Source organism: Myotis yumanensis, unplaced genomic scaffold (assembly GCF_028538775.1).
Source record: "Myotis yumanensis isolate MYYU_CA2020_CCGP unplaced genomic scaffold, mMyoYum1.0.hap1 SCAF_3, whole genome shotgun sequence".
In the NCBI taxonomy this organism is placed as follows: domain Eukaryota; kingdom Metazoa; phylum Chordata; class Mammalia; order Chiroptera; family Vespertilionidae; genus Myotis; species Myotis yumanensis.
The window spans coordinates 170078464-170102028 of record NW_027223754.1 but is presented as its reverse complement, the minus strand read 5'-3'; the positions used below and the strand labels follow the sequence as shown (position 1 = coordinate 170102028).

The following is a 23565-nucleotide window of genomic DNA, read 5'->3' as shown; positions in this document are numbered from 1 at the left end:
AATTTCTTTAAGCTACAATAGTATCCTGTGCCAACTCTGAGAATTACAATGCATGAAATGAGGCTCTTAATTGTATTCTGTCACAGAGTGGTACTCTAAACTTGGCCTTAATTCTCTGTCAGTGGCCTGGAACTGGGCTAGAATCGACATTAGAACTTACAATATAAATCTAACTATCTCTGTGCTTATGGCTTAGGGATTTAATGAGAATATGAATACCTAACATAACTGGTTACTTATTTTAGATGTAGGTAACTATTAAACAGTTTTCTCCTGCATCCCTTCATTCATTTCTCACCATCATGGGAAGAAATTATTATTAACATATCTACTTTATAGATGGGAGAAAATATAAAAAGGGAATCCCTGCTTTGTTGGGGGAAAAAAAATGTTACAGAATATAATTAGAAACCCATAATTCCACTTAAAAATCCTACCAGCACCTCATACTGAAAATTGACAGAACTCAATCTATCATTTTCTTCTCCTATTCCCAGCATCCCTAATTTCTACACCTATGAGCAATAATCTCCTAATATCCATAACTCATACTACACTGTATACTACCATAGGGTTCTTCTTTACCCTTTGTATATGGTCACCAAGTTTTTCCATTTCTCCTTCAAAACATCCCTAGTATTGCACCTGTTGTCAATAATGCCCTTGCCTCTAAATTCATTCAGGTCTTTTTCACCTATTATTAGAATCATGAATGCAAAATTAGACATGAAGTCTCCCAAATAGTCTCACCATCTTCAATCTCTTATCCCTCCTGTTCATCCTACATTTATGTCCATAAAAGATTCATTTTTAAGAATAAATCTTTTATCTCACCTTCACGTCCATAGATTCTCATTGCCCATAAGATGAAGTTCAAACCCCTGATCACCACCAGGTCACCACTAAACATGCTCATCACCACCACTACCATCAAGCTATAAACCCTCTATAGACTGAGAGCACTGTTGGACAATGTGTTCTGCCCTAGTAAGTGCTCAATAAATGTTCATGAAAAGGAGCAAAAAGGATTAAGAGGAAGAAACAAAGGATGATGAAAAGTTGGGAGATGGGAAAAAGGAAGAAAGGAAGATGAAAGAAAGGAATATACTGAGGAACAAGGCAAAGGAAGGTTTATCAGACCAGAACTTCAAGGTAAGTGTAATACTAATTGTAATGTACAACCACAGCAATCCAAAGATGAAGAAGTTGCCTTGGATTTTCCTGATCTCAAATAGGAAATTCACTCTAATTTTGCATCTGGTTTCTGTACAGAGGCCAGAATTGATACTAACACTCTGCATTTGACCAGATAAGAAGACAGATTTTATACCTGGCCAATAGCATGTAACCACCATTCTAATCATGAGGGCATTAACTCAATGAAGCATATTCTAGACCAGGGGTGGGGATACTTTTCTCTGCCAAGGGCCACTTGGATACTTATAACATCATTTGTGGGCCATACAAAATTATCGACTTAAAAATTTACCTGCTATATTTGGTCAAACATTTAATTAACTCATCCTTAATGCTTTGGCCATGCTAGACCAAATGATTTTTCGGGCCTTATACAGCCTATGGACCAGATATTCCACACCCCTGTTCTAGATTATCAACATTTCGAACCACTTGTTAAGTGCCCAACAAGACTCCCAACTCAAAGAACTGGGTGTGCTTTGAAGTAAAGAACAATCATATCAGATATACTGTGAAATCTAACATGTTTTCTTATGATTTAAACTGTTTTTTGTGTTTATTACATGCCCTATGTTGCCACATTGAATTTTGTTACTAATACTACTATTGCCAATAACAAACACAGTACTTAATGAGTGCTTGCTATGTACCAAGTACTGGTACACTTCATTTAAGTTATCTCCTTTACTATTAACAACTCTATAAGGTAGATACTATTATCTTCATCTTGTACACAAAGAAAATGAGGAACAGGAAGGTTAAATAAACTGCCCATGGTCACATAATCCTATCTAATAAAGAGGGAATATGCTAATTGAACCTCACACCATTGCAAAGATGGCGGCGCCCACAGCCAATAAGGAGAGAATATGCTAATTGCTGCCCTGCCCTCAAAGATGGCGACACCCACAGCCAATAAGGAGGGAATATGCTAATTTACTGTCATGCCCTCAAAGATGGCAGCGCCCACAGCCACAAGATGGTGGCGCCCAGTCCCCTCAGCCCCACCAGCGCAGCAGGCGTGCGGCAAGGCCGGGCCCACCACCAGGCACAGGCAAGCCTCAGATATCGGCTGCCCAGACGCCCAGGGCCACCCGAGGCACAGGTAACCAGGGCCAGCTGAGGACTGCGCTGCCAGCAGTGGCAGCAGCAGAGGTGTGATGGGGGCATCGCCTTCCCCTGATCGCCAGTCGCCTCCCATCCCTGAGGGCTCCTGGACTGTGAGAGGGGGCAGGCTGGGCTGAGGGACAACCCCTCCAGTGCATGAATTTTCATGCACCTGGCCTCTAGTAAAATATAATTTGGAACCTATTAAGTTTTTAAAACAACAGTATTCTATGATGAAACTTCTGAAAATCTATAGTCCTCTCTTACAGAATTGTGGCACAGAGCTTATAAAATGTCTTCATGTTAAAGACATTTACAAGTAAATAATTAGAACTGCACCTACTGCTACCAATTGTGCAGAAGATTGTGGACTTGCCTGTGGTCAGCTGAAACTTGAAACAACATAAAAGAATCATTACATCATTAGTCCTTATTGCATCCCTGAATCAGTCACTATTACAGTGCAGATTTTGAAACAGATGTGACACCAGTTACATGAAATTTCATCAGCCACCAACTAAGTGGCATAACAAAGAAATGAATTCAGATTTCCTCAATATCAGTTATTACATCTGAATCCCACATTGCATGACTCTTCTAAAGGTCATATGTGGTAATACATGTAGAATGTGAAGAATTTAGTAAGCAGGATCATAATGGAAAATGCTGCCTCCTCCAAAACTAAAAGAGGAACTAGCTACTCATATTCATGAAAATATGGGTCTAGTTCTCCTTGCATTACAGAAATATAGAGCTGAGTCAAGATTTGGATATAAATCCATTTATTTTTTTCCCTTGCACATTTTTTTCTATTTCTTCCCCCACCCCCACCCCCGCCTTTTTAAAAAAAATTGGGATGACACTGGTTACAAAATTATACGGGGTTCAGGTGCACAACTCTACGACACATCATTTATACACTGTATTGTTTGTTCACCACCCCAAGTCAAGTTTCCATCCATCACTATTTCCCACCCCCCATATCCTCCTCCACCTCCCTCAATCACCTCCCCCCGGCAATCACCACACTGTTGTCCATGGATATAAATACATTTAGCTCTACGATGCACAGACTTGAGAAAAATCTGCTACTGTCCTATCACTCTAATGGCCTTAAAAGAAAAAAAAAGAGGGCACTGGAAACCTCCCAAATTACTCCCATTAATCCTACATCCAATAAGAAATTCTAGTTCCTTTTGCAAAGTGTGCTAAAAGGGCAAAGAGCACACTGGTCAAGTATTACAGAGTAAATACCCTTTCTTCCACATTCTCAAAAATCCAACCCATGGGGATTGCTCTAAAGATATGTAAGATAGATTTGACTAATAAGCTGAATCAAGTATTCTTGCTCAGATCATGAGTTGAAAATAAGCACACATTCATTCATAAACTCAAAACTTTTAACATTTCTTTCTTAGGTGAGAAGGAATATTCACTAGCTGTCTCTTTCCAGCTTTTGGCTTACCAACCTCTCCACTGGAAGAGTATGGAAGGGGAACTTTGCAAAGTGCTTTCCACATCTTCAAATCCCATCCTTTGTTAGAAATTCTAAGCAAAATAAGACTAAGACAAACTAGCCAAATAATATAAGTTAGGATGCTTCAGATGGACAATTGTACATATAACAATGTGATACTCCCAACTCCCACTCTAGTACTTCTTGAAAAGATATTTGAAAATCTTATGAAGTAAATTCATTCTTTAAAGAAAAATCAGTTATTCAGAATTCATGCTTAGCACTTCTAGTGAGCTTATTTTGCAAGTGTGTGTGGCTGAAGTTAGAATATAGTATAACGTTATTAAAACTGACAACAGTACAAGACTCTACCTACCTATCTTATCTTGTTACTAAAGAACCAGTGCAAGGATTCGTGCACCAGTGGGTCCCTCAGCCTGGCCTGCACCCTCTCGCAATCCAGGACCCCTCAGGTTGGACTGCCGGTTATGGCCTGATCCTAGCCTGCAGGAATCTAGCCAAAACTGTTAGTCCGACATCCCCTGAGGGATGTAGTAGTGCATGAAGCAGCAGGCAACCGGGGAGGAGCCCGAGCCAGGCGCTGCAGCGCTCCTGCTCATTCGGGCCCAGCTGCACTCGCCAGCCGTGAGCCCAGCATCTGGCGCCTGTCAGTCAACTGAGCGGCATTCCCTCTGTAGGAGCGCACTGACCACCTGGGGGCAGCTCTTGCATTGAGCATCTTCCCCCTGGTGGTCAGTACACTTCATAGGAACCAAATGGTCAACTGGTCGAACAGTTGACGGATCGCTTAGGGTTTTATAAACATAGATTTTCGATGAGCCTTCAGGGCAGTCCATTTCTAGAATATATCCACTTACTATGATTTAACAGAAAATATAACCCTTTGTACTCCAGACTTTCACAAGGTTGCTCCTGGGCTAGAAGAGTTCCCACATTATCTGACAATCTGCCTCATGTATGTGGAATCATTCCCAAAATGCTTTGAGGTCCTTTTAAGTACTAAGCACCCTCAAAATGCAAAGTCAGTTTGAAGTGGGAATTTACAAATATTGTAATCTCTCTATTTGCTTTATCAATTCACGTCTTGGTATAAGACTATTTTTCCACATGAAGTAACTTGTTGAAATCAGTATGAGCATTTGCTATTATGTTATTAAAGATAACTTCTGTTATTTTAATTGAATATATTTAAAACTAAGTTATAACTCATAAAAATCTAAAATGTAATCTAAGTTTAGACTCTAACTCACTCTTTATTCTAATGTTACTCCAGCCATTATAATTGACTCCTCCAGGCTCTGCAATTCCTAAAACAGCTTTTGACTGAAAATAGAATTCTCATGTGAAATACTCTTCTAACTATTAATAATTGATTAAAAGATTTAAAAAAATAAGAAAAAGGTATTTTCCAAAATAAATTTAACATTGAAAAGCTTAGTTCTAATTAAAAGCCCTCGCTAAATGAATATAAAATGTTAAAAATAAAAAAATACTATGTTATCTTAGTAGCGCTTCTATCTCTATTATGGAATCAGTTTTTGTCCACATTGCTTTTGTCAGCTTTTATTAAGGCCACTATTTTTTAGTTTTTGACAAAAGTGGGGGGGGGAAATAAAACTCTAAGATCAGTGGTAGATTGAACTCTTATTTTCAAGTGGGCATTTTGTTATTTGATTTTATGCTACTACATCGCAGAATAAAACACCACCTTTTAAAAGAACGTTTTTGTCAATCTTAACACCATGTTCATCTAACATCCAGGCACATTTGTGTCTATACAAAAGACGTTGCGGACTACAGACTCACAGGTCAGGCTGAGGGAGTTTCCCCTTCAGAGGTCTGGCTCCCTTCCAAGGAAGAAAAGCCCAAAGAAGCAGCCTGCTCGGGGGAGATCCAGAGGCCTGGATGTTCTCCCCATGAAATGGTGTGTCTGTCGCCTGACCTGGCAATGGGCCCGACTCTCACTCCCGCAGCAATGATGTTCCCCAAGTGAGGAATATGGACCATCGTCATCCTTGTGCAGTTTTCCCTGGCATGTGTACTCATTGTGAGAGCAGCCCAGTCTGTCTCCATGTCTTTAAATAGGGCCGCTTTTGAATGCTGCAATACTGAATCAGATTCTAATTGCAAATAATTAAAATCTTTGCTTCCTCTTCAGGAGGGAAGCATCACATGGCTAAGCAGGAGGGAGCCAGAGATTAACATTTACTTCACTAAGCATTTGCAATTAAGTTGTGTTTGCTAGACCAGCCAGAGGAAAACTGTAAAATGAGCTGTAAGGCTGATTAATGATCTAATACCTTAGATAGAAAGTTTCACATTTTATTGCTCCCCATAAATATATTGAGTTATTTTTCACTTCTGTCCTTTACCTGATGAGTAAATCTAAAAGACTATTGAGTGTATAAAATAAAAAATAACACCCTTATGCAGCCCATATACTCTGGCCCATTATTTTAATCAGTCTCTTCCAATAGGCAATAATTTTCCTTCCTCTTTTTCTATACAACCAGGGAAAAATTTAAACCAAATTCACTCATAAACATTGATATACAAATAGTGAGAGCCGAAGGTGGACTTGCCATGTGAAAATCAATTGGCTGAACAAAGGGAAAAATACATGTTTGCCTCAGTATGTGCAGAGGAAAAGGGTTTTGATAAAATTCCATATGCATTCATAATAAAAATTATTAACCCAGCAATTTAGGGGAACTTCCTTAATCATCTAAAGGGCACCTAAGAAAAACCAACAGACATTGTTCATATCAGAAAAGGTTCAAAGCTTTTCTTTTAAAATTCGTGATGAGGTAAGAATTTTCACTATTGCCATTTTCATTCAATGTTGTTTTAGAAATCTTAGCCAGGGCAATAAGGAAAAATAAATAAAAGATTGAAAGATTGGAAGGGAAAAAATAACTGTCTACATGATGTTCACATACAAAATCCAGAAGTATCAACAGATAAACTATTAGAATATGTGAGCAAAGTTGAACATAAGTTCAATATAAGAAAAATCCCTGCATCTGTGTGTAGAAGTAATAATTTAAAAATGCAATCTATATATTTAAAAGCCTAAACGACCAAATGACCAATCGCTATGACACACACTGACCACCAGGGGTCAGACGTTCAACACAGAAGCTGCTTCCTGGTGGTCAGTGCACTTTCACAGCGGGAGCGCAGCTCAGCTGATGGACCCATCCTGGCGACCCACCAGCCCAGCGCAGCCACTCCCTCCATCAGTAGTCCTGTAGGTCCAATTTCCAGAGAACAGGCCAGGCACCGACAAACTAGGGCTGCCAGCATGATCCCAACAGTGTCGCCTGCTTCCTGGAAGTCGGCCTAGGCCCACCTCAAAAGCAGACTTGATAAATACATGAACCAGAACAAGTTGACATGCACAGAAGAAAAAAAAAATTCCCAGCAACAAATGAGTTCTAATTCTACAGTGAGAGACAATCAAATCGGAACAAATATGACAGTGGTTTGACACCACTGTATTCAGACACATCATAGCTTATTCTTCAATTAGGGGTTATAACTATGGTATAGCTTCTCCTATTCTTCCAGATTCACAATTCTCTCCTATTCAGCTCCAATCTAGCACAGAGATATTTAAAAACTTGCCTTCAAAACTTAAAAAGAATGAATCATTATTTCTACCCATGAAACACTCTCCAGTTTAATGATGTAGTTTGAAAAAATACAATCCTAGTATAAAGAATAGAAGATTTTTAAAAACATTAATTCTTCAGAGTAGACAGGTCCTCCTCCTAGAAAGGAATGTTGTTACCACACCTAAAATGTAAGGCAACATATCTCCCATGTTATGTATTTTTTAAATGCACCTGATTGGATAAACATACTTTTGGTTCCTGCATTTTGGTTCGCTTTCTCATTGGCCCAGTCTCCCAATGTTGGAATCATCAACCTCATTATAAATAGAACTAGATAATCTATATATATAAAAGCTTAAGCAACCAGGGACCGGCTGACTGGCCGGTAGCTATGACGTGCACTGACCACCAGGGGGCACACGCTCAACGCAGGAGCTGCCCCCTGGTGGTCAGTGAGTTCCCGCAGAGGGAGCGCCGCTCAGCTGACAGACAGGTGCCAGACACTGGGCTCACAGTTGGCAAGTGCAGCTGCAGCGGCACGAGCCTCTCTTGCAGACACTTCCCCTGTAGTGGCAGGTATAGAGGGGCCAGGATGAGCAGGAGCAGCACCCAGCCCGGGCTCGGACTCCTCCCTCACTGCCTGCCGTTTCACGCACTACTTCGTGCCATGCGGTCAATGTGAACAGCTGGCTGGAGCCGAACGAGCTGGTGGGTTAAGGCCTGGCTGTGGCGGCACGGAGGTCCACTGATCCCCACAGACCAGGCCAAGGGACCCTAGTATAATAATCATAAATAAAATAGGACTTCAAAGCTAGGGCTTGCCAATGACAGAATGACAACACAAAGTAAGGAACATATACAAAAGATTGATTTTTCTCTTTGGGGTGCATTATTACATACATACTATACCATTTCATTATCATGTCAAATAGTACAACTGGCAAAATAGGTCAGCTAGTAAGATAAACCTGTATGCATGGAACAAACAACTGTTACACCATCTCTGGGTTTCTTCCGCTCACAGAAAACATCTGTAATTTGAGGATGATTGTATCTCACAGACTTACTATAGGGATCAATGAGCTATGACTATGAAGAGTGCTTTGAAAAGTATAGAGTTTTTCATAATATATATGAGGCTGTTTTTTTTGTTGTTATTTTGGTTATTTTAGATAAACATCGGTGTGAGAGAGACATAGCAAGGGCCGGGGCTCAAGCCTGCAACTGAGGTATGTGTCCTTGACCGGGAATCAAACTCAAGACCCTTCAGTCCAAGGAATGATGCTTTATCCACTGAACCAAACCAGCCAGAGGGCTATGAGGTAGTTCTAATACCAGAGGATTCACAATCTCAAAACCTTAATAGGTCAAATCTTAAGAAAATTTAAGATTTTTCTTTAGTTTGGGACAAAATTTAACTTAAGATCATTACTAATACAATAAGACTGAAAAATAGCTCCTTAAGAAAATAAACTATTTATGCACTTTAGAATACTAATCCTATATAATAAAAGCCTAATATGCTAAGTATCCAGTCAAATGGTCGGTCATTCAACCAATTAAAGCACAATATGTTAATGATATGCTAAGGCCTCTCAACTGCTTGCTATGATGTGCACTGACCACCAGGGGCCAGATGCTCTGACTGATAGGTTAGCTTGCTGCTGGGGTCCAGCCTATCAGGACTGAGCAAGATGGGCCCGACATGTCCTGGAGCCCTCCTACAGTCCCTCCCTGACTGGCCAACCTCCTGCATCCCTCCCTGGCCCTGATCGTGCAACAGTGGGATCCCTTGATCTGGCCTGCACCCTCTCACAATCCGGGACCCCTCGGGGGATGTTGGAAAGCCAGTTTCGGCCCGATCCCACAGGCCAGGCCAAGGGACACCACTGGTGCACGAATTCGTGCACCAGGCCTCTAGTTAACAAATAAAGCAAAAAGGGTAGACCTGAGTAGTTGAGGCAAATTTGTTATTAAAATCTAAATCAGTCTTCTTTAGTTAATAGAGTAGGATTTTTTTTAAAATTAACACTACTTAAGTGTCCACTATAGCAAGTGCTTAATTTAGACAGATATTTGGACACAAAAAGAAGAAAGGCTTCTTTTTAGGATATGGACGAAGAGGTAGGTGAAAAGAGACAATAGCTTCAGATTAGATGTATTAACTCTAGGTGCCACTGGGACATTCAAGAAACATGAGAATCAGACAGTTGTAGACCTGAGATTTAATCTTAAAACAAGCTGAAGTTAAATCATTTTTAAAATATGTAGCACTGAAATTAGTAGTTAAATTAGGGAAATAAAAATAAATAAATCATGTAGAGTCTATATAAAAATGGTGTAAAATAGTGGCCAAGAACACCTTAAAAATGCTTAGAAGATGGGAAAGCAGTAACAACAACTCAGAAGAGAAATGGGAGAAATAGTAAGAAAGAAAAGCAGCAAAGTTGGAAGCAAAGTGTATCAGAGAAGCCAAAAAAAAAAAGGGAAAATTTCCCTAAAATGAAGTAACAATATGAGAGATTGCTTTTGGCAAGTAGGTCATAAGTGATCTTTGAGAGAGCAGTTTAACAAAGGGTGGGCAGAAGGGGGAAATCTCTAGAGTCATGTCTATTTGTATTTAGAAGCTTGAGCTGACTCTTAAAATCACCAGTAACAGTTAATAGTTGAAAATATTGGCCATGGTCATGGTCATATTTATAATCCTCTGTCTCTAGATTAATTGATGGCACCTCTTCCTCTGCCCACAAATTTAAAAAAAAAATGTTTTTAAGTGTCAGGGACTTTGGAAATCATTAAATAAGAGATTGCAAATTGGCAGTTAAGAAGACAAACTCAGCTCTCACGTTTCAAACTTTCCCCCTCCCACACACATTTTTAACTTCTCTATAAAATTCAAAGTTCTGGTAAAACTGATCCCACATTCCCAATGCAACTTTTGCAAGCATACCTATTCCATTGACCTGTGGCTACCTGGACGCCCTAATGACACCCCACTTCACTCATTTCTGATAACTACCTGGTTCCTGTAGCTGTGAGGTATTTAAGGTAGAAACCCATAAACTTAACGTTTATATAGGAAACATTAAGTCCATTAACCATGCACTACTTATGCTTATTAAGACAGAGAAGTTAAGGTCAGTATTTTCAGGGCTCCCCTTCCCTTGGGTTTTAATTTTGTTAGTGTGTGCTGGATTTTTGTTCACTTTTTAGGTTGTGAGAGTGTGTTACCATTTCCACTGGGTATTACTTAGAACACATCTGATGTCTACCTGGGAGCCTGGCATCCTCCTCAATGGCTAGATATGGCTACCGAATATTAACTAGTATGGCCTCACGGCACATGGTGAAATCTGATGTTGAAAATAATTTGAACTAATTCATCAAAGCTGAGGCCACTATAAGTTACAAAACTTTAGGGTCACAATAAATTAAAACCATCAGCCCTGGCCAGGTAGCTCAGTTGATTAGAGCGTTTTCCTGATATGCCAAGGTTACAGGTTCGATCTCTAGTCAGAGCACATACAAGAAGCAACCAAATGAATGTATGAATAAGTGGAACAATAATTGATGTTTCTCTCTCTCTCCAATCAATAAATAAAAAAATTTTTAAATTTTAAATCATCAATAGAAATATTTTTTAAATGACTTTTCTTTTTCTACTTAATCCTTTTGGTTCATATGCTAATTTTTAAGCCTACCTGTTTGAAGAATTCGCCTAAGGAATATATATAGTCTGCAAGTATTTCTGACCAACATGTGAATTAGGGGGAAAAAAGCCTTTAATAATATTTTACTACATACATTCAAAACTATTTTTATAAACAAAATGATGATTAGCAGCTAATTACTTAGACCATTAATTAATTGCTTTTTTAGTGATTAAAAATATGTATGTTAATTGTACCCAAAAATGGAGGCAAGTTAAGAATCTAAAAGAAGGTTACTACCTTTAACATTTTAGTAGATAAATATTGTGGAAAAATATATTGTGAATGAAAGAAAACCAAATCTGATAGCTTTCTATTTGCTTTTCATTTGTAGTTTTTATAATAAACCTTTAGTATAAAAATTTGTTAAACCAAAGAGCCTGGCCTCTCTTGAACCATTTCTGATAATGAACACTGACTGTGAATGCAAAACCCTGCATATCATTAGGTGAAACATTTATGCATTCAGAGTGTCTACTTGGTGGTTTTCTTCTTAAGAAGCTAAACAGTTCGTTAAACAAGCTGCTCCTGAATGGTAGATCAGAACAAGCATACGCTGCCTTCTGTAGAACTCTATTGTGAGGCTGTGCCCATTTGTGTTTTCTTTGAAACCATGAAAATGAAGCCCTTATGCTCATATTAAAAGCATAAGAAAGGCATCTATTATGTCAATAGATTTAAAACACGGCCTGAGACACAGTGAGAACCACTCCAAAACGGCCCTCTTATTATAGCAAAGGTTAAGAAGTGCACTCCCAGGAAAACCTTCAAAGGCCTACATGTCATTATATTCCCAAACAGATGGCATCTCAGTGCTTGGAACTATAGTTTATGGACACCTACAACCTCAAATAAATCCTTTCTAATCCCACTCTTTTGTCTAGATTTTGTACTTTGATGATAACCGCAGGTGCCTTTCTCCATTCTTCACAGAATGATAGACAATGATATGGTGAAGACTCATGTTCATATGTGGACACAACTCTTAAAATGACTCCTATTCAACACACAAGTAATTTACCAGCAACAGATTCACACTTTAAGGATACCTATGATTCCTGGGTTCTAATTTACTAGAAGTCTTCAGTAGTCTGAATTTTAGAGGAAAAATGATGAAAACCTAGCTCTCGTGTATATTGCTGAAGTATAAATAAATTGATAAAAACCACTTTGCGAAACTCTCAAACTCAGGAGATGGAACAAGACTATCATAGCAACACTGTTTATAATGATGAAAAACTGCAAACAATCCAAAAGTTCAACGGGAAAATGAACATATGAATCGTGATAGAATCAAGTACTGTACAGCAATGAAAATGAATGATGTAGATGAAACTCAGTCACCACACAGAGCAAATGGATAAGTCACAGAAAACTATATACATTTCCTTCACATAAACTTAAAAGCCTGCAAAATTGAACATGTGATTATTACTTATAGAATTTTAGATAGTTCACTTTTAACTATCTAAAATTCTGCTAGAAAAATTAAATCATACTCACCTAACACATTGAAGTAAAAACTTGATATGGTTAGTTGCTACATACCTCATATACTAAATACTTTTTTGAATTTAAATTCACTCTGCTACAACAAAGTTGCACACAGACATTAAATGATTTCTAATGGGTCAAGAAAATGTGTTTAAAATGCCATATATTTCAATATTTAAAGAAACTATGAAAACTCTAAACTATAAAAAGATTTAAATAGTATCATAATTTAACCCAAATACCTTTACTTCATAGTTTACCTGAAACGTCACAAGGCTTATGTGGATGCAGAAAATAGTTCCTCTTCAACTCCTGTCTGTATATAAGATGTGGCTTGTTATGATCATCTTCATGTTCACTCCCATCTGCCTTCATTATAGGTTCTAAGAAATATTCACCATCATGTGCTTTAAATGTTCCCATCTGAAAATTTAAAAAATATAAAAATTAACTATTTTTTTCATCACTAAGAGAAAACAATACATTGTGCCATAGGTTAAAATTAACACACACAGAAGCAAGACAGCCAGGAGTCTGTCTGTTTACTGAATGTCATCAACTGAACATAAAGTTTCTGTTCTGTGGCTCACCTTTTTCTCTCAGCTCATATGTATAAGGTTATGAACACAGGACAGTATTCCTATGGGCTGAGTTGAGATGACAGGTATTCTAGACATAAACAATGGCACAGGCAGCAGCATCAAAATGGCAAAAAAATGTCTAGCACATTCTAGAAATAAGAAACCTGTTTGAATGGTCTATGTACAGCAGTAGTATGAGACAAGATGTAAAGGTAGGTTGGGGTCAGAAAAAAGAGATGTTAAATGTAATGCTAATAGATTTGAATTTGTAAGCAATGGGGAGCCATTGAAGTTTTCACAAAAACCTGTCTTCTGAATTTCAGAATTCAATATCCAACTTACTTTTTGATATCTCCACTTAGACTAGTAGCATTCACAACCTTTACATGTCCAAAGCCAAATTCTTCATTTCTGGTTCAAACCTGTTCCTAAAACTCTCTCTTTTTCAGTAAATGGTTATATTATTATTCTGATTGCCCAGGACAAAAATCCTTAGAGAAATATCAAGGATGACTCTTTCTTTCATATCCCACCTTCACTCCACCTTCAAGATCCTGAATGCTGAACCTTTAAAGTATAACTGAAATCCAGCCACTCCTCCCAAATTTTACCACTACATCCATGATCTCTTTCTCGAACTAAACCCATAGCCCTTTATAGTCTAGTCTCCACAGAAGAGTCACAGTAATTTCTCTTAAGTCTATATCATGTCACTCTAAAAAGAGAAAACAAAAAACACTCTAGTGACTTTTCATGTCACTCAGTAAAATCCAAAGTTCTTTCAGTGATCTACAATGTCCTGTGTGACCTGTCCACCCCTTTTCACCTCCCGTCGCTCCAAGTACACAGATGACTAATAGTTTTGACTTCTCCCGCTTGCACCTTGGCTCATCCTAGTGTCTTTGCTATTCCTCAAATATGACAAGTATATTCTCCCCTCAACACCTCTGTACTTAGTAAACCTTCTGCTTCTCAATGTTTCCATGGCTCTCACTACATGTCTCCACTCAACATTCATCACCCTATATAAAATGACACCTAAACTCCTACTTTAGCTCTTTTATCCTGTTTCATTTTTCTTCATAGCACCTATCACTAATGGGTATATTTTTATTTATGTTCATTTGTTCCTTGTCTGGTACTATCCACTAAAATATAAACTCCATGAGAACAGAGCTTTGCCTGCACTCTTTTCTACATGCCTCTCATGCCGGCCGTGTACCAGATATTGGATAACATATTAAATGAATAAGTAAGACTGTAAGGTATGCAATGTAATCTAGTAACATGGAGTGCTATCTATGGTAGAGAAAAAAAAATACTAGCAATTATAAGACAAAGGCTATAGCCCAGAAGAGAGGTAACAAACCTTGAATGACAGTGACAGTGATGGGAGGACAGTTGGAACAAAAAAGTTACAAGATGCCAATGCCCGAGGAAACCAGAAAACCAGAGAGAGAAAGAGTTTATGATAAAGACAATTTCCTGGGAAAACATAATTTACCAAAATAACTCCAGAAATGTTAAAAATCTCAACAGCCCCCTTTTCTACCAAATAATAGAAAAGGTTATCAGAGTTACACCATGAAACCTCCAGGTCTTAGTTTCACAGAGAAATTCCACCAAACCTTGAAAGAGCAGATAATTCCACTGTTATTTCAACTGTTCCAAAATATCTATACTAATAAAAGGGTAATATGCTAATTAGACCGGGTCGACCGGACATCTTCCGGTCATCCTGCCTTCCTCCCAGACAAAGCCATGGTGGCGGGGGCCGAGGTAGAGGTGGTTGGGGCGATCAGGCTGGCAGGGGAGGGCAGTTAGGGGAGGTCAGGCTGGCAGGGGAGGGCAGTTAAGGTCAGTCAGGCTGTCAGGGGAGGGCAGTTAGGGGCAATCAGGCAGGCAGGCAAGTAAGCACTTAGGAGCCAGCGGTCCCAGATGGCAAGAGGGATGTCCAACTGCCGGTATTCAGATATCCCCCAAGGGGTCCCAGATTGGAGAGGGTGCAGGCTGAGCTGAAGGACCCTCCCCCCACCCCCCGCCCCATGCACAAATTTCATGCACTAGGCCTCTAGTTTTAAAAATAAAACATTCAAGTTAATTTTATGAAGCTAGTGTAAACTTACAGCAAAACATGATAAAGATGGCAGCAAAATTAAACAAAAAACATACAGGATAAGCTCGTATGTGAATATTAAGATAAAAGTCCTAAATTGTATTAGCAAACAAAATTCAGCAACACATGGAAAGAATAATACATCATGAGATGGAATTTATCATAAGAATGTAAGTATGATTCAATATTGGACATCTATCAATATAATTCATTCTAATTGTTTATATGAATAGAAAAAAATCATCAAGGCATTTATAATAATAATAGTTAACTCCAATATGTCCAGAAGACATCATTTATACACATTTTGTATATATTTTCAGCTAATAATAACTCTTTGGGGTAAAATCTATTATTATCCCCACTTTAAAGGTGAAATAAATTAAGAGCAAAGGTTACATAACTTGCTTACATCTTTTTTCAAGTAAGTGACAGAACCAAGATAGCCTGAACCCACATAGCCTGGCTCCACAATTCATGCCTTAATCCATTACACTGGACTAGTTATCATATTCCAATTTTTATAAACCCTGCAAAGTAGTTGACAAATATTTAAAGAACAACTATACTATGTGCTTGGTACAGTTCTAGAGGCTATATATGCAGAGGTGACCATGATAAAAATCTCTGCCTTCAAGAATTTAAACTTATATAGGAAAACATAAGTAATTAAAAATATAGCATGCCAGGTGATAACAGGTGCAATGGAGAAAATAATTATGTGGAGACAAAGAAGATTTAACTTTGGGTGATGGGCCCAAAGTGCAGTATACATATGATATTTCATAGAATTGTACACTTGAAACCTATATAATCTTATTAACCACTAGAAGCCCAGTGCACAGATTCATGCACCAGTGGGGTCCCTTGGCCTGGCCTGTGGGGATCGGGCCAAAACCGGCTCTCCGACATCCCTGAGGGGTCCCAGATTGCGAGAGGGCGCAGGCCAGGCCAAGGGACCCCCACCAGTGCACCAATCCATGCACTGGGTCTCTAGTATTCATATAAGATCTTTGGTTAATCTCTTTCCACCCTCCTCCCTCCCCCTTTCCCTATGAGATTCACCAGTCTGTTCCATGTTTCCATGCCTGTGGTTTCTACTCCTGCATTGAGCGTCTGCCACCTGGTGGTCAATGCACATCATAGCTACTGGCCAGTTGGTGGGTCGCTGGTTGCTTAGGCTTTTATATAGAGAGATGGTCACCCCAATAAATGTAATTTAAAAAATTTTTAAAGAAAAAATTAAGGCAAGGAAACAATGATAGAGGGTGCTGTGAGGAGGCTGAGACTAGAATAATGAGGAAGTAGGCATGGAAAACTCTGGGAGAACATTCCAAACAGAAGGAGCAGGGACTGAAAGGCCCAGTGATGGGGAAAAACTTGGCAGGTTCAAGTGACAGAGAGAACAGTGAGGCGAAAGCTGTGCCAATAAGCGGATATGCAGTAGGAGCAGGTAGACAGGCAGGCTATGGTTGCACTCACTATGCTTGACATCAAAAAGCACTCATCACACTTCAGAACATACAGATATACATTTATCTGCACCTAAAACCTTGCAATTTTTCACACAGAAAAGCGTATTTCTGTGAAGAACCAATCTAGAAATAAACATGAATTACTGAATTCTAGATGCTATGATAAGCCCAGTTTTGGTGAAGGGGGTTTCACTTCCATTTCCTAATTTTAAATATCTAAAAATTACTTAAAGATAACAACTTTGAAATCATTGCTTTAAATTCACTGTAAATAATAAACACATTTTAAATCACTTTTAACTGAATAATCACTTAAAGCCATTTATGACTATAATTGCCACAATCATTTAAAGTTCTCTTTATATCCATAAGTATTACTACATCTATAGCTCCTCCTCAAAGATAAAGCTTTTCTATTTTTACAGTTCCAAAACCTAAAAAAACATTACCTGAAACATAGTAGGCACTCAATACATATCTGTAGAAATGAACATTTTCCTAATAAATATGGTAGAACATCTGTGTTTTCCCCCACATACCCTTTAGAAACCCCTTTATTTCCTCTAACATTCCTAAGTCATAGTAGCTTGGAAACTTGTCAGATATTTACATCACTTTATTTCAGTGCTAGAAAGTAAAATGTCTAGGCATTCCTGGTTATGTAATGTGTTAATATGTTAAATTACACATTTTTTAAAAGTCAAAAATAAGGAAAATTCCATCATATTGAAATTATAATCTTATATATATTCGGATTTCATCTAGCATATTTAATTCTACCAGTGCCTGTTTTCTAAACCACTTCTTTCCAAGATTTCAAAATTCCAGCTTTTTCTGCCTTCCCAGAAAGATAATTTCAGCTATGCTTACAAATTACAGATACTGGCTTTGAAATGCCAGTAAATGGACCCAAGGAAAATCACTTTCTGCCTTTTTGGAAAAGCATGCTGAGGATGGGAAATGTGATAGCATCTTGGTAAAAGATACAAATAGACATGAGGCAACTTGTTACTTATCTAAATCCACCTAGAAAACTACTTTGAAATTATGTGACACTTTCCCCAAGAATATTGAGAATATTTACACCTGGGGAATTTTCTATACTCCTTTAAATCAAAACCTACTATGAAATACTTTTATTATAATGTTCCAATAAAACTGCACATGGGTCCAATCTGTAATCCCATGTGGGAAATGAATATAGTTCTACCCAGAGGCTATCAGCATCTCCTTGTAAGTCTTGCTAGAGCACCCCAGCCTGCTAAGAATATTGCCTTTATCACTCAAAGGCCTTTTCTTCAATAATTCCTTTATGTTCTAAAATACTAAGTTCAAGAATAAATGGCAAAAAAATTTAAAATAAAAAAAAGAATAAATTGCAACTAATTTGTTCTCTAAGTGATTTCCCTGTATTAATCAATGAAGGAGTTAAGAGTATTTTACTTCTACCAATTTTTCTGTAATCCACTCCATTGCAGAGAAATTTCTGTTCAAAGAATAAAAATATTAGAGCTCTGCCTAAAGGCTCCTAAGGAAGCACTTGATTTTTTTTAACTTGGAAAAGAACCTGGTAAGGAATTGGAAGACTTAACAAAACAGGTGGTTCATAGAATTATATTTAGATCACACCGTATTTTTAGTAACTGCCTTTCTACAGGGCACTGCCATTGATTCATAAGAAATGCCAATCAAATCCCAAACACTTTCTTTTTATAACTATTAAAGCAGCAAAACCAGCTTTCACTTGGGTAAGGGTTTCCCCATTATTTGGAGCAATGATATTCTATTTGCCAACTGTTTTGAAAGGCAGTAAGTGATTGCACAACTGGTTTTAATTTACTCTCACAGGCCAAAGTTTTTATATGTTTAGAGGATTTTTATACAATTGTTTTTTCCGAAATGTTCTTATTTCAGTATTGTGTCATTCAACCCATATATTTTTTCCACTCATCCATATTTTTTTCCCCAAATACATGGTGAACACATGTACTATAGCAACAACCAATAATGTACTCTCAGATTTCATTGAGGGATAAAAACAAGTACAAAATATAAACCATTTGGACTGTTTTCCCAAATCATTTATAGGTATTACATTAGGTAAAGAACAAGATTCAAAAATAAAATACTGAACAAGACAATTAGAGTCCATACTGAGAAATTATTTCAGTAACAAATTGCTCCCAACTATTACTTAAATTGGATTTGCACTTAAGGGCTAGATTGCTGGTAATTACTACCGTGAAGACTAAAATACTTAGTTTTCAATCTTCAATTGTGTCATGTAGTGAGGATCAGTTTGATGTTATTTGAGAGCCTAAGTATGAGTCTTGGGTTTGCACTCATGGAACCTTGGACAAACCACTTTATATATCTGGGACCCTCAAGTTTCATAATTTGTAAAACAAAATAGAAATAATTCTACCCACTTAATTTCCTGAGAAAGGCAGTGTGTGTTAAAATAATGTCAGTAACTGTTTTGAAATTGCATATATTTTGAAATAGGATAAAGAACTCTTCACTAAAAACAGATGTTATAGCCACCCTTTTTACCCTAGGCAAAGTATAATTGTTATGCAAGAAAGGTCATGAAGATTAACTCTGAGATTCATTTTTATTTTGGGATACTCTATTCAATGCAAAGGGTTTATCACCCTGACAGTTTCTGATTACAGCACCACTGACCACGCCTAGGAAATACTGTAGAGCATATAAGCACAAATTGAGTGAATGACTCATAAAAAAAAAAAAAGCATAACTGGCTCCAGAAGCAAAAAGTTCATTGTAAGATTTTTGAAAAGATGAGTCTTCTCTCCTCTAGCAGATTCTTTATCTCCCCCTCCAATTCCATAGCACAATTCCAGATTTCCACTATCAACGTGAGAGACAATAGATGACATGTGTTGTCGATACCTCACCTAAAAAGAGACTGCTCTCTTGTCCAGCCTGGTGGTTCAGTGGTTGAGCACTGACCCATGAACCAGGAGGTCACTTGCCCAAGTTGTAGGGTGGGCTCCATCCCCAGTAGTTGGCATGCAGGAGGCAGCCAATCGATGATTCTCTCATCATTGACGATTCTATCTCTCTCTCCCTCTCCTTCCTCTCTCTGATAACAATAAAAACATATTTAAAATAAAATAAAAAGAGACTGCTCTCTCACCAAGTCCTTGCCCATGAGGATCAAGAAAACAAGACAAAAGCTGGAGACCTGTCTACCAAGATTATGTTGCCAAATGACTCAGGTTCAAATAGTGTTCCAGCAACATCAATAACAATAACTATATTCTGTAATATTTCTCTTTATTGTAGGCACTGAAGTGTTTTTTTGAAGTCTTATGAACTCACTAACAGTGGAGAAAAATCGTCAAAAAATGGCTGCGTTCTTGTGCTTTCTGGGTAGTTATTCTCAGGAGCGCCTCTCCTAACCTCTTCCTAAAGTATTTGTGAACACATAAAACATAGTGATTATAACAATTAGAAATGTAACAGTAAACCATTAAGAACTAATTTGCAGGTGTACAATGGAAATATGTTTATCAAACGTTATAAGCCAATATTACTTGAAAAGATATATATAACATCACAGCGGTTCTCAACCTGTGGGTTGAAACCCCTTTGGCAGTCGAACGACCCTTTTATAGGGGTCGCCTAAGACCATCCCGCATATCAGATATTTACATTACAATTCATAACAGTAGCAACATTACAGTTATAAAGTAGCAACGAAAATAATTTTACGGTTGGGTCAAAACATGAAGAACTGTATTTAAAGGGCCAGAAGATTGAGAACCACTGAGAGACACAAGGCCAGGTATCTGCCAGACCATCTATCATATTTATAGCATATATTTTCCTAGTCTATCTTTTAATTTAAAGTTATTATGACACATGATACTCTTCAATTATCATGCAGGCAAACATTTTTCATTTGTTATGTCTCCCTTTGTATTTTTCCCTACCTGAAGGTTATAATATATGTAATGTGGTTCTACATCTTTAAAACAGCTGTAATTTTATTTGGTTTACTAGTACATGAGAATCCAGTATTTAGTTTTGCCTTATAAGAGATTCTTGGCATTCACTGATTTAACATAAATGCCTTTTAGGCTTTGGCAATTGTCACAGGAAACTAACTTGAAGCAATTATCAAAACTTGATCTACCATCAGAAGTCAATGAGTTTTTTGATGGATTATACACAGTGAGGCAAAAGTAGGTTTACAGTTGTTCATATGGAAAATAATAATTAATAAATAATACAAGAATAAACTCAGTTTCTTGTGCTCACAACTATAAACTTACTTTTGCCCCTTCCTGTATTGTCCAAGAAACCAGGAACCTGGGCCTAAAAAAGCCTTGACTGCTTTCATTGTAACCTATAGACTCTCAAGAATCCCCCCAGCATTTCTGAATTCCTCCAGGATCTATGTTAGATGTGGGCATGGAGGATGGGCAAGACCTTCCCAGAGAACAGAACCAAGGACCTTGGTGACTAGACTTCCCAGAAAGAATCAAGGAAGATAATAAAGAAACTCTCTTCCTACCAAGTTAGTGGGTCTCCACAATCCCCAGAAGTCAGAATTGCTATAAATCAGTGATTACTAAGTATCTCCCCTTCTACCTATATAGGAAGTTAAGATAGGGTTGCAGTCATGCTGATTGTGCTGTATATTGGCTTGGTGGGTGGTGAAGATAATATCCTATTCGTTCATTAGTTGCTAAACTACAAAGAGCCATATCTAAACTTTATGAAGAAGGCCATATTACCCAGAGATCCTGGAATTTGAGCTGGGCAAGATGAGCATGTTTAATGTATAGGAAGAGAAAGGAAAGGGATATTTGGGGAACAGAAGGACAGCCTGTGGTAAAGACTACTGGTAATCACCAGTATTTGTTCTCCTCTCTTCCTCTAAGGCAGCGGTTCTCAACCTGTGGGTTGCAACCCCTTTGGGGGTCGAATGACCCTTTCACAGGGGTTGCCTAAGACCATCGGAAAACACATATATAATTACATATTGTTTTTGTGATTAATCACTATGCTTTAATTATGTTCAATTTGCAACAATGAAATTGGGGGTCACCACAACATGAGGAACTGTATTAAAGGGTCGCAGTATTAGGAAGGTTGAGAACCACTGCTCTAAGGCATATCACTGTCCCTGCTTTCCAGCCTTTTGCATCAAGGTAGAACCTGGCAACTAGCTTTCATCAATAGAATGTACATAGAAGTGTGTCTCCTTTGAACTGAGGTACTCAAGAGCCAGTATGCTTTCTCCATGCTATTACTATGGTAATAAAGGATTTATGTAGATCATGAATACTTTAATTAATCAGTTTTATACTGCTGTAATAAGGACATCATGCACCAATATTTAAAGATAACTGGTACATAAGTGACTGAAAAATATTTGTTGAAAAAGGATGTACAATCTGTGTCTTCCTCTGAATATTAATATGAATCAAATAGCTTAATTAACTATATTTTATAGAAAACAGTAGTTACAAGCAAAACAAGAATAAGCCACAAGCAACAAGAGTGCAATATGAGCCCATATGAACACAGCTTAGCTATCATCTGAAAAGATTTAACCTATACCAAATTTTTAGGTATGTTCAAGGACTTACACTAAAATTGCTAATATAATTTTCCTGCACTGAATCATTGATGTAAAGAAGAGTTGCCTAATTATTTGGCACATATTAATAAAATCTGCTTTAACTCATTCTTTCAAATATGTATTGATTTCTTCTATAAGCTGTATTGGATGCTAAAATGAATATCATCCCTACACTTAAATCTACAAATGAGATGTAAGTATGAACAAATAAGTACAATTCAATATATTATGCACAAAATGTCCAGTGGTAAAACAGAGAAAGGCCTGGTCAGCTCTTCTTAGGAAAGAACAAGGGAGAGAAAGGCTCAAAATGGATCTGGAAGAATGGGAGGCAGTTAAGGGAAAAGACATTCTAGACAAAGTAAATAGAAATTCAAGCAATTATGAAGATTAAAGTAAACCAACAATAGTATCAAGCAAACGTTTCTAGAATTATCTATTTCTTATCTCCTGTTCCTCTGTCATTACCTCTCTTGCTTAATAGCCACAGGATCCATCAGTCATTTAAGTCAGAGTCATTACAATTATTTGGTCTCCTCTTATGATTTAAAATTCTAACGAACTTCCTAAAAGGTTGCTATGTTCAACACCATTGAAATTTTGATAATTTTTTGTTGTAGGAGACTGTTTGGGGCAGTGGGTTCCCCTTCCCCACCCCTGCACAATTGTGACACTCCAAAATGTCTCCAAACATTGCCAAATGTCCCCTGGGGGGCAAAACTGTCCCCCATTGAGAGCTGCTGGTCTACAGTAGTGCACCTTCCATAGGTGCACCTTCACCTCTAAAACCACATTACCTTAAGTGGCCTCTCTTCCTTACCCATAAGAGACTACAACAGTGGCTCTCAGTGACTCACTGCCTCCCTTGTGTCCTACATGGTATTGCATAAGGAAAGACCCCTCCTAACACACTGAACTTACTCAGCATCTTCAGTTTAAGCCCTCATCCTTCACAATGCATTTCAGGCCCTAAGAATCGGATTTCAACCTCCCCTTTCACCCTACTTTTCAGCTGCATAGAGTCACAAGAAGCCTCTACATTTTCCTACATTTAGTCATCCCTCAAAGTCCAGTTGAGAAGCCTTCTCCAACGCAGGTTTCATAACAATCTCAATCACTCCTTCCCCAAAGTTCACACAGCCCTTTTTGTACTCCTCAGCTATTTTCATTAAGT

The 23565-nt window shown here is 38.0% G+C and overlaps 1 protein-coding gene across 1 annotated transcript in view; it reads right to left on the bottom strand.

The window, feature by feature from the left end:
* ADAMTS20 (ADAM metallopeptidase with thrombospondin type 1 motif 20) overlaps nt 1–23565 on the bottom strand; it is a 167997-nt gene that overhangs the window by 131277 nt on the left and 13155 nt on the right. The window contains exon 3 of the mRNA XM_070407804.1: nt 12863–13025. Coding sequence (XP_070263905.1) covers nt 12863–13025 — 163 coding nt within the window. The remainder of the gene's footprint in view (nt 1–12862; nt 13026–23565) is intronic.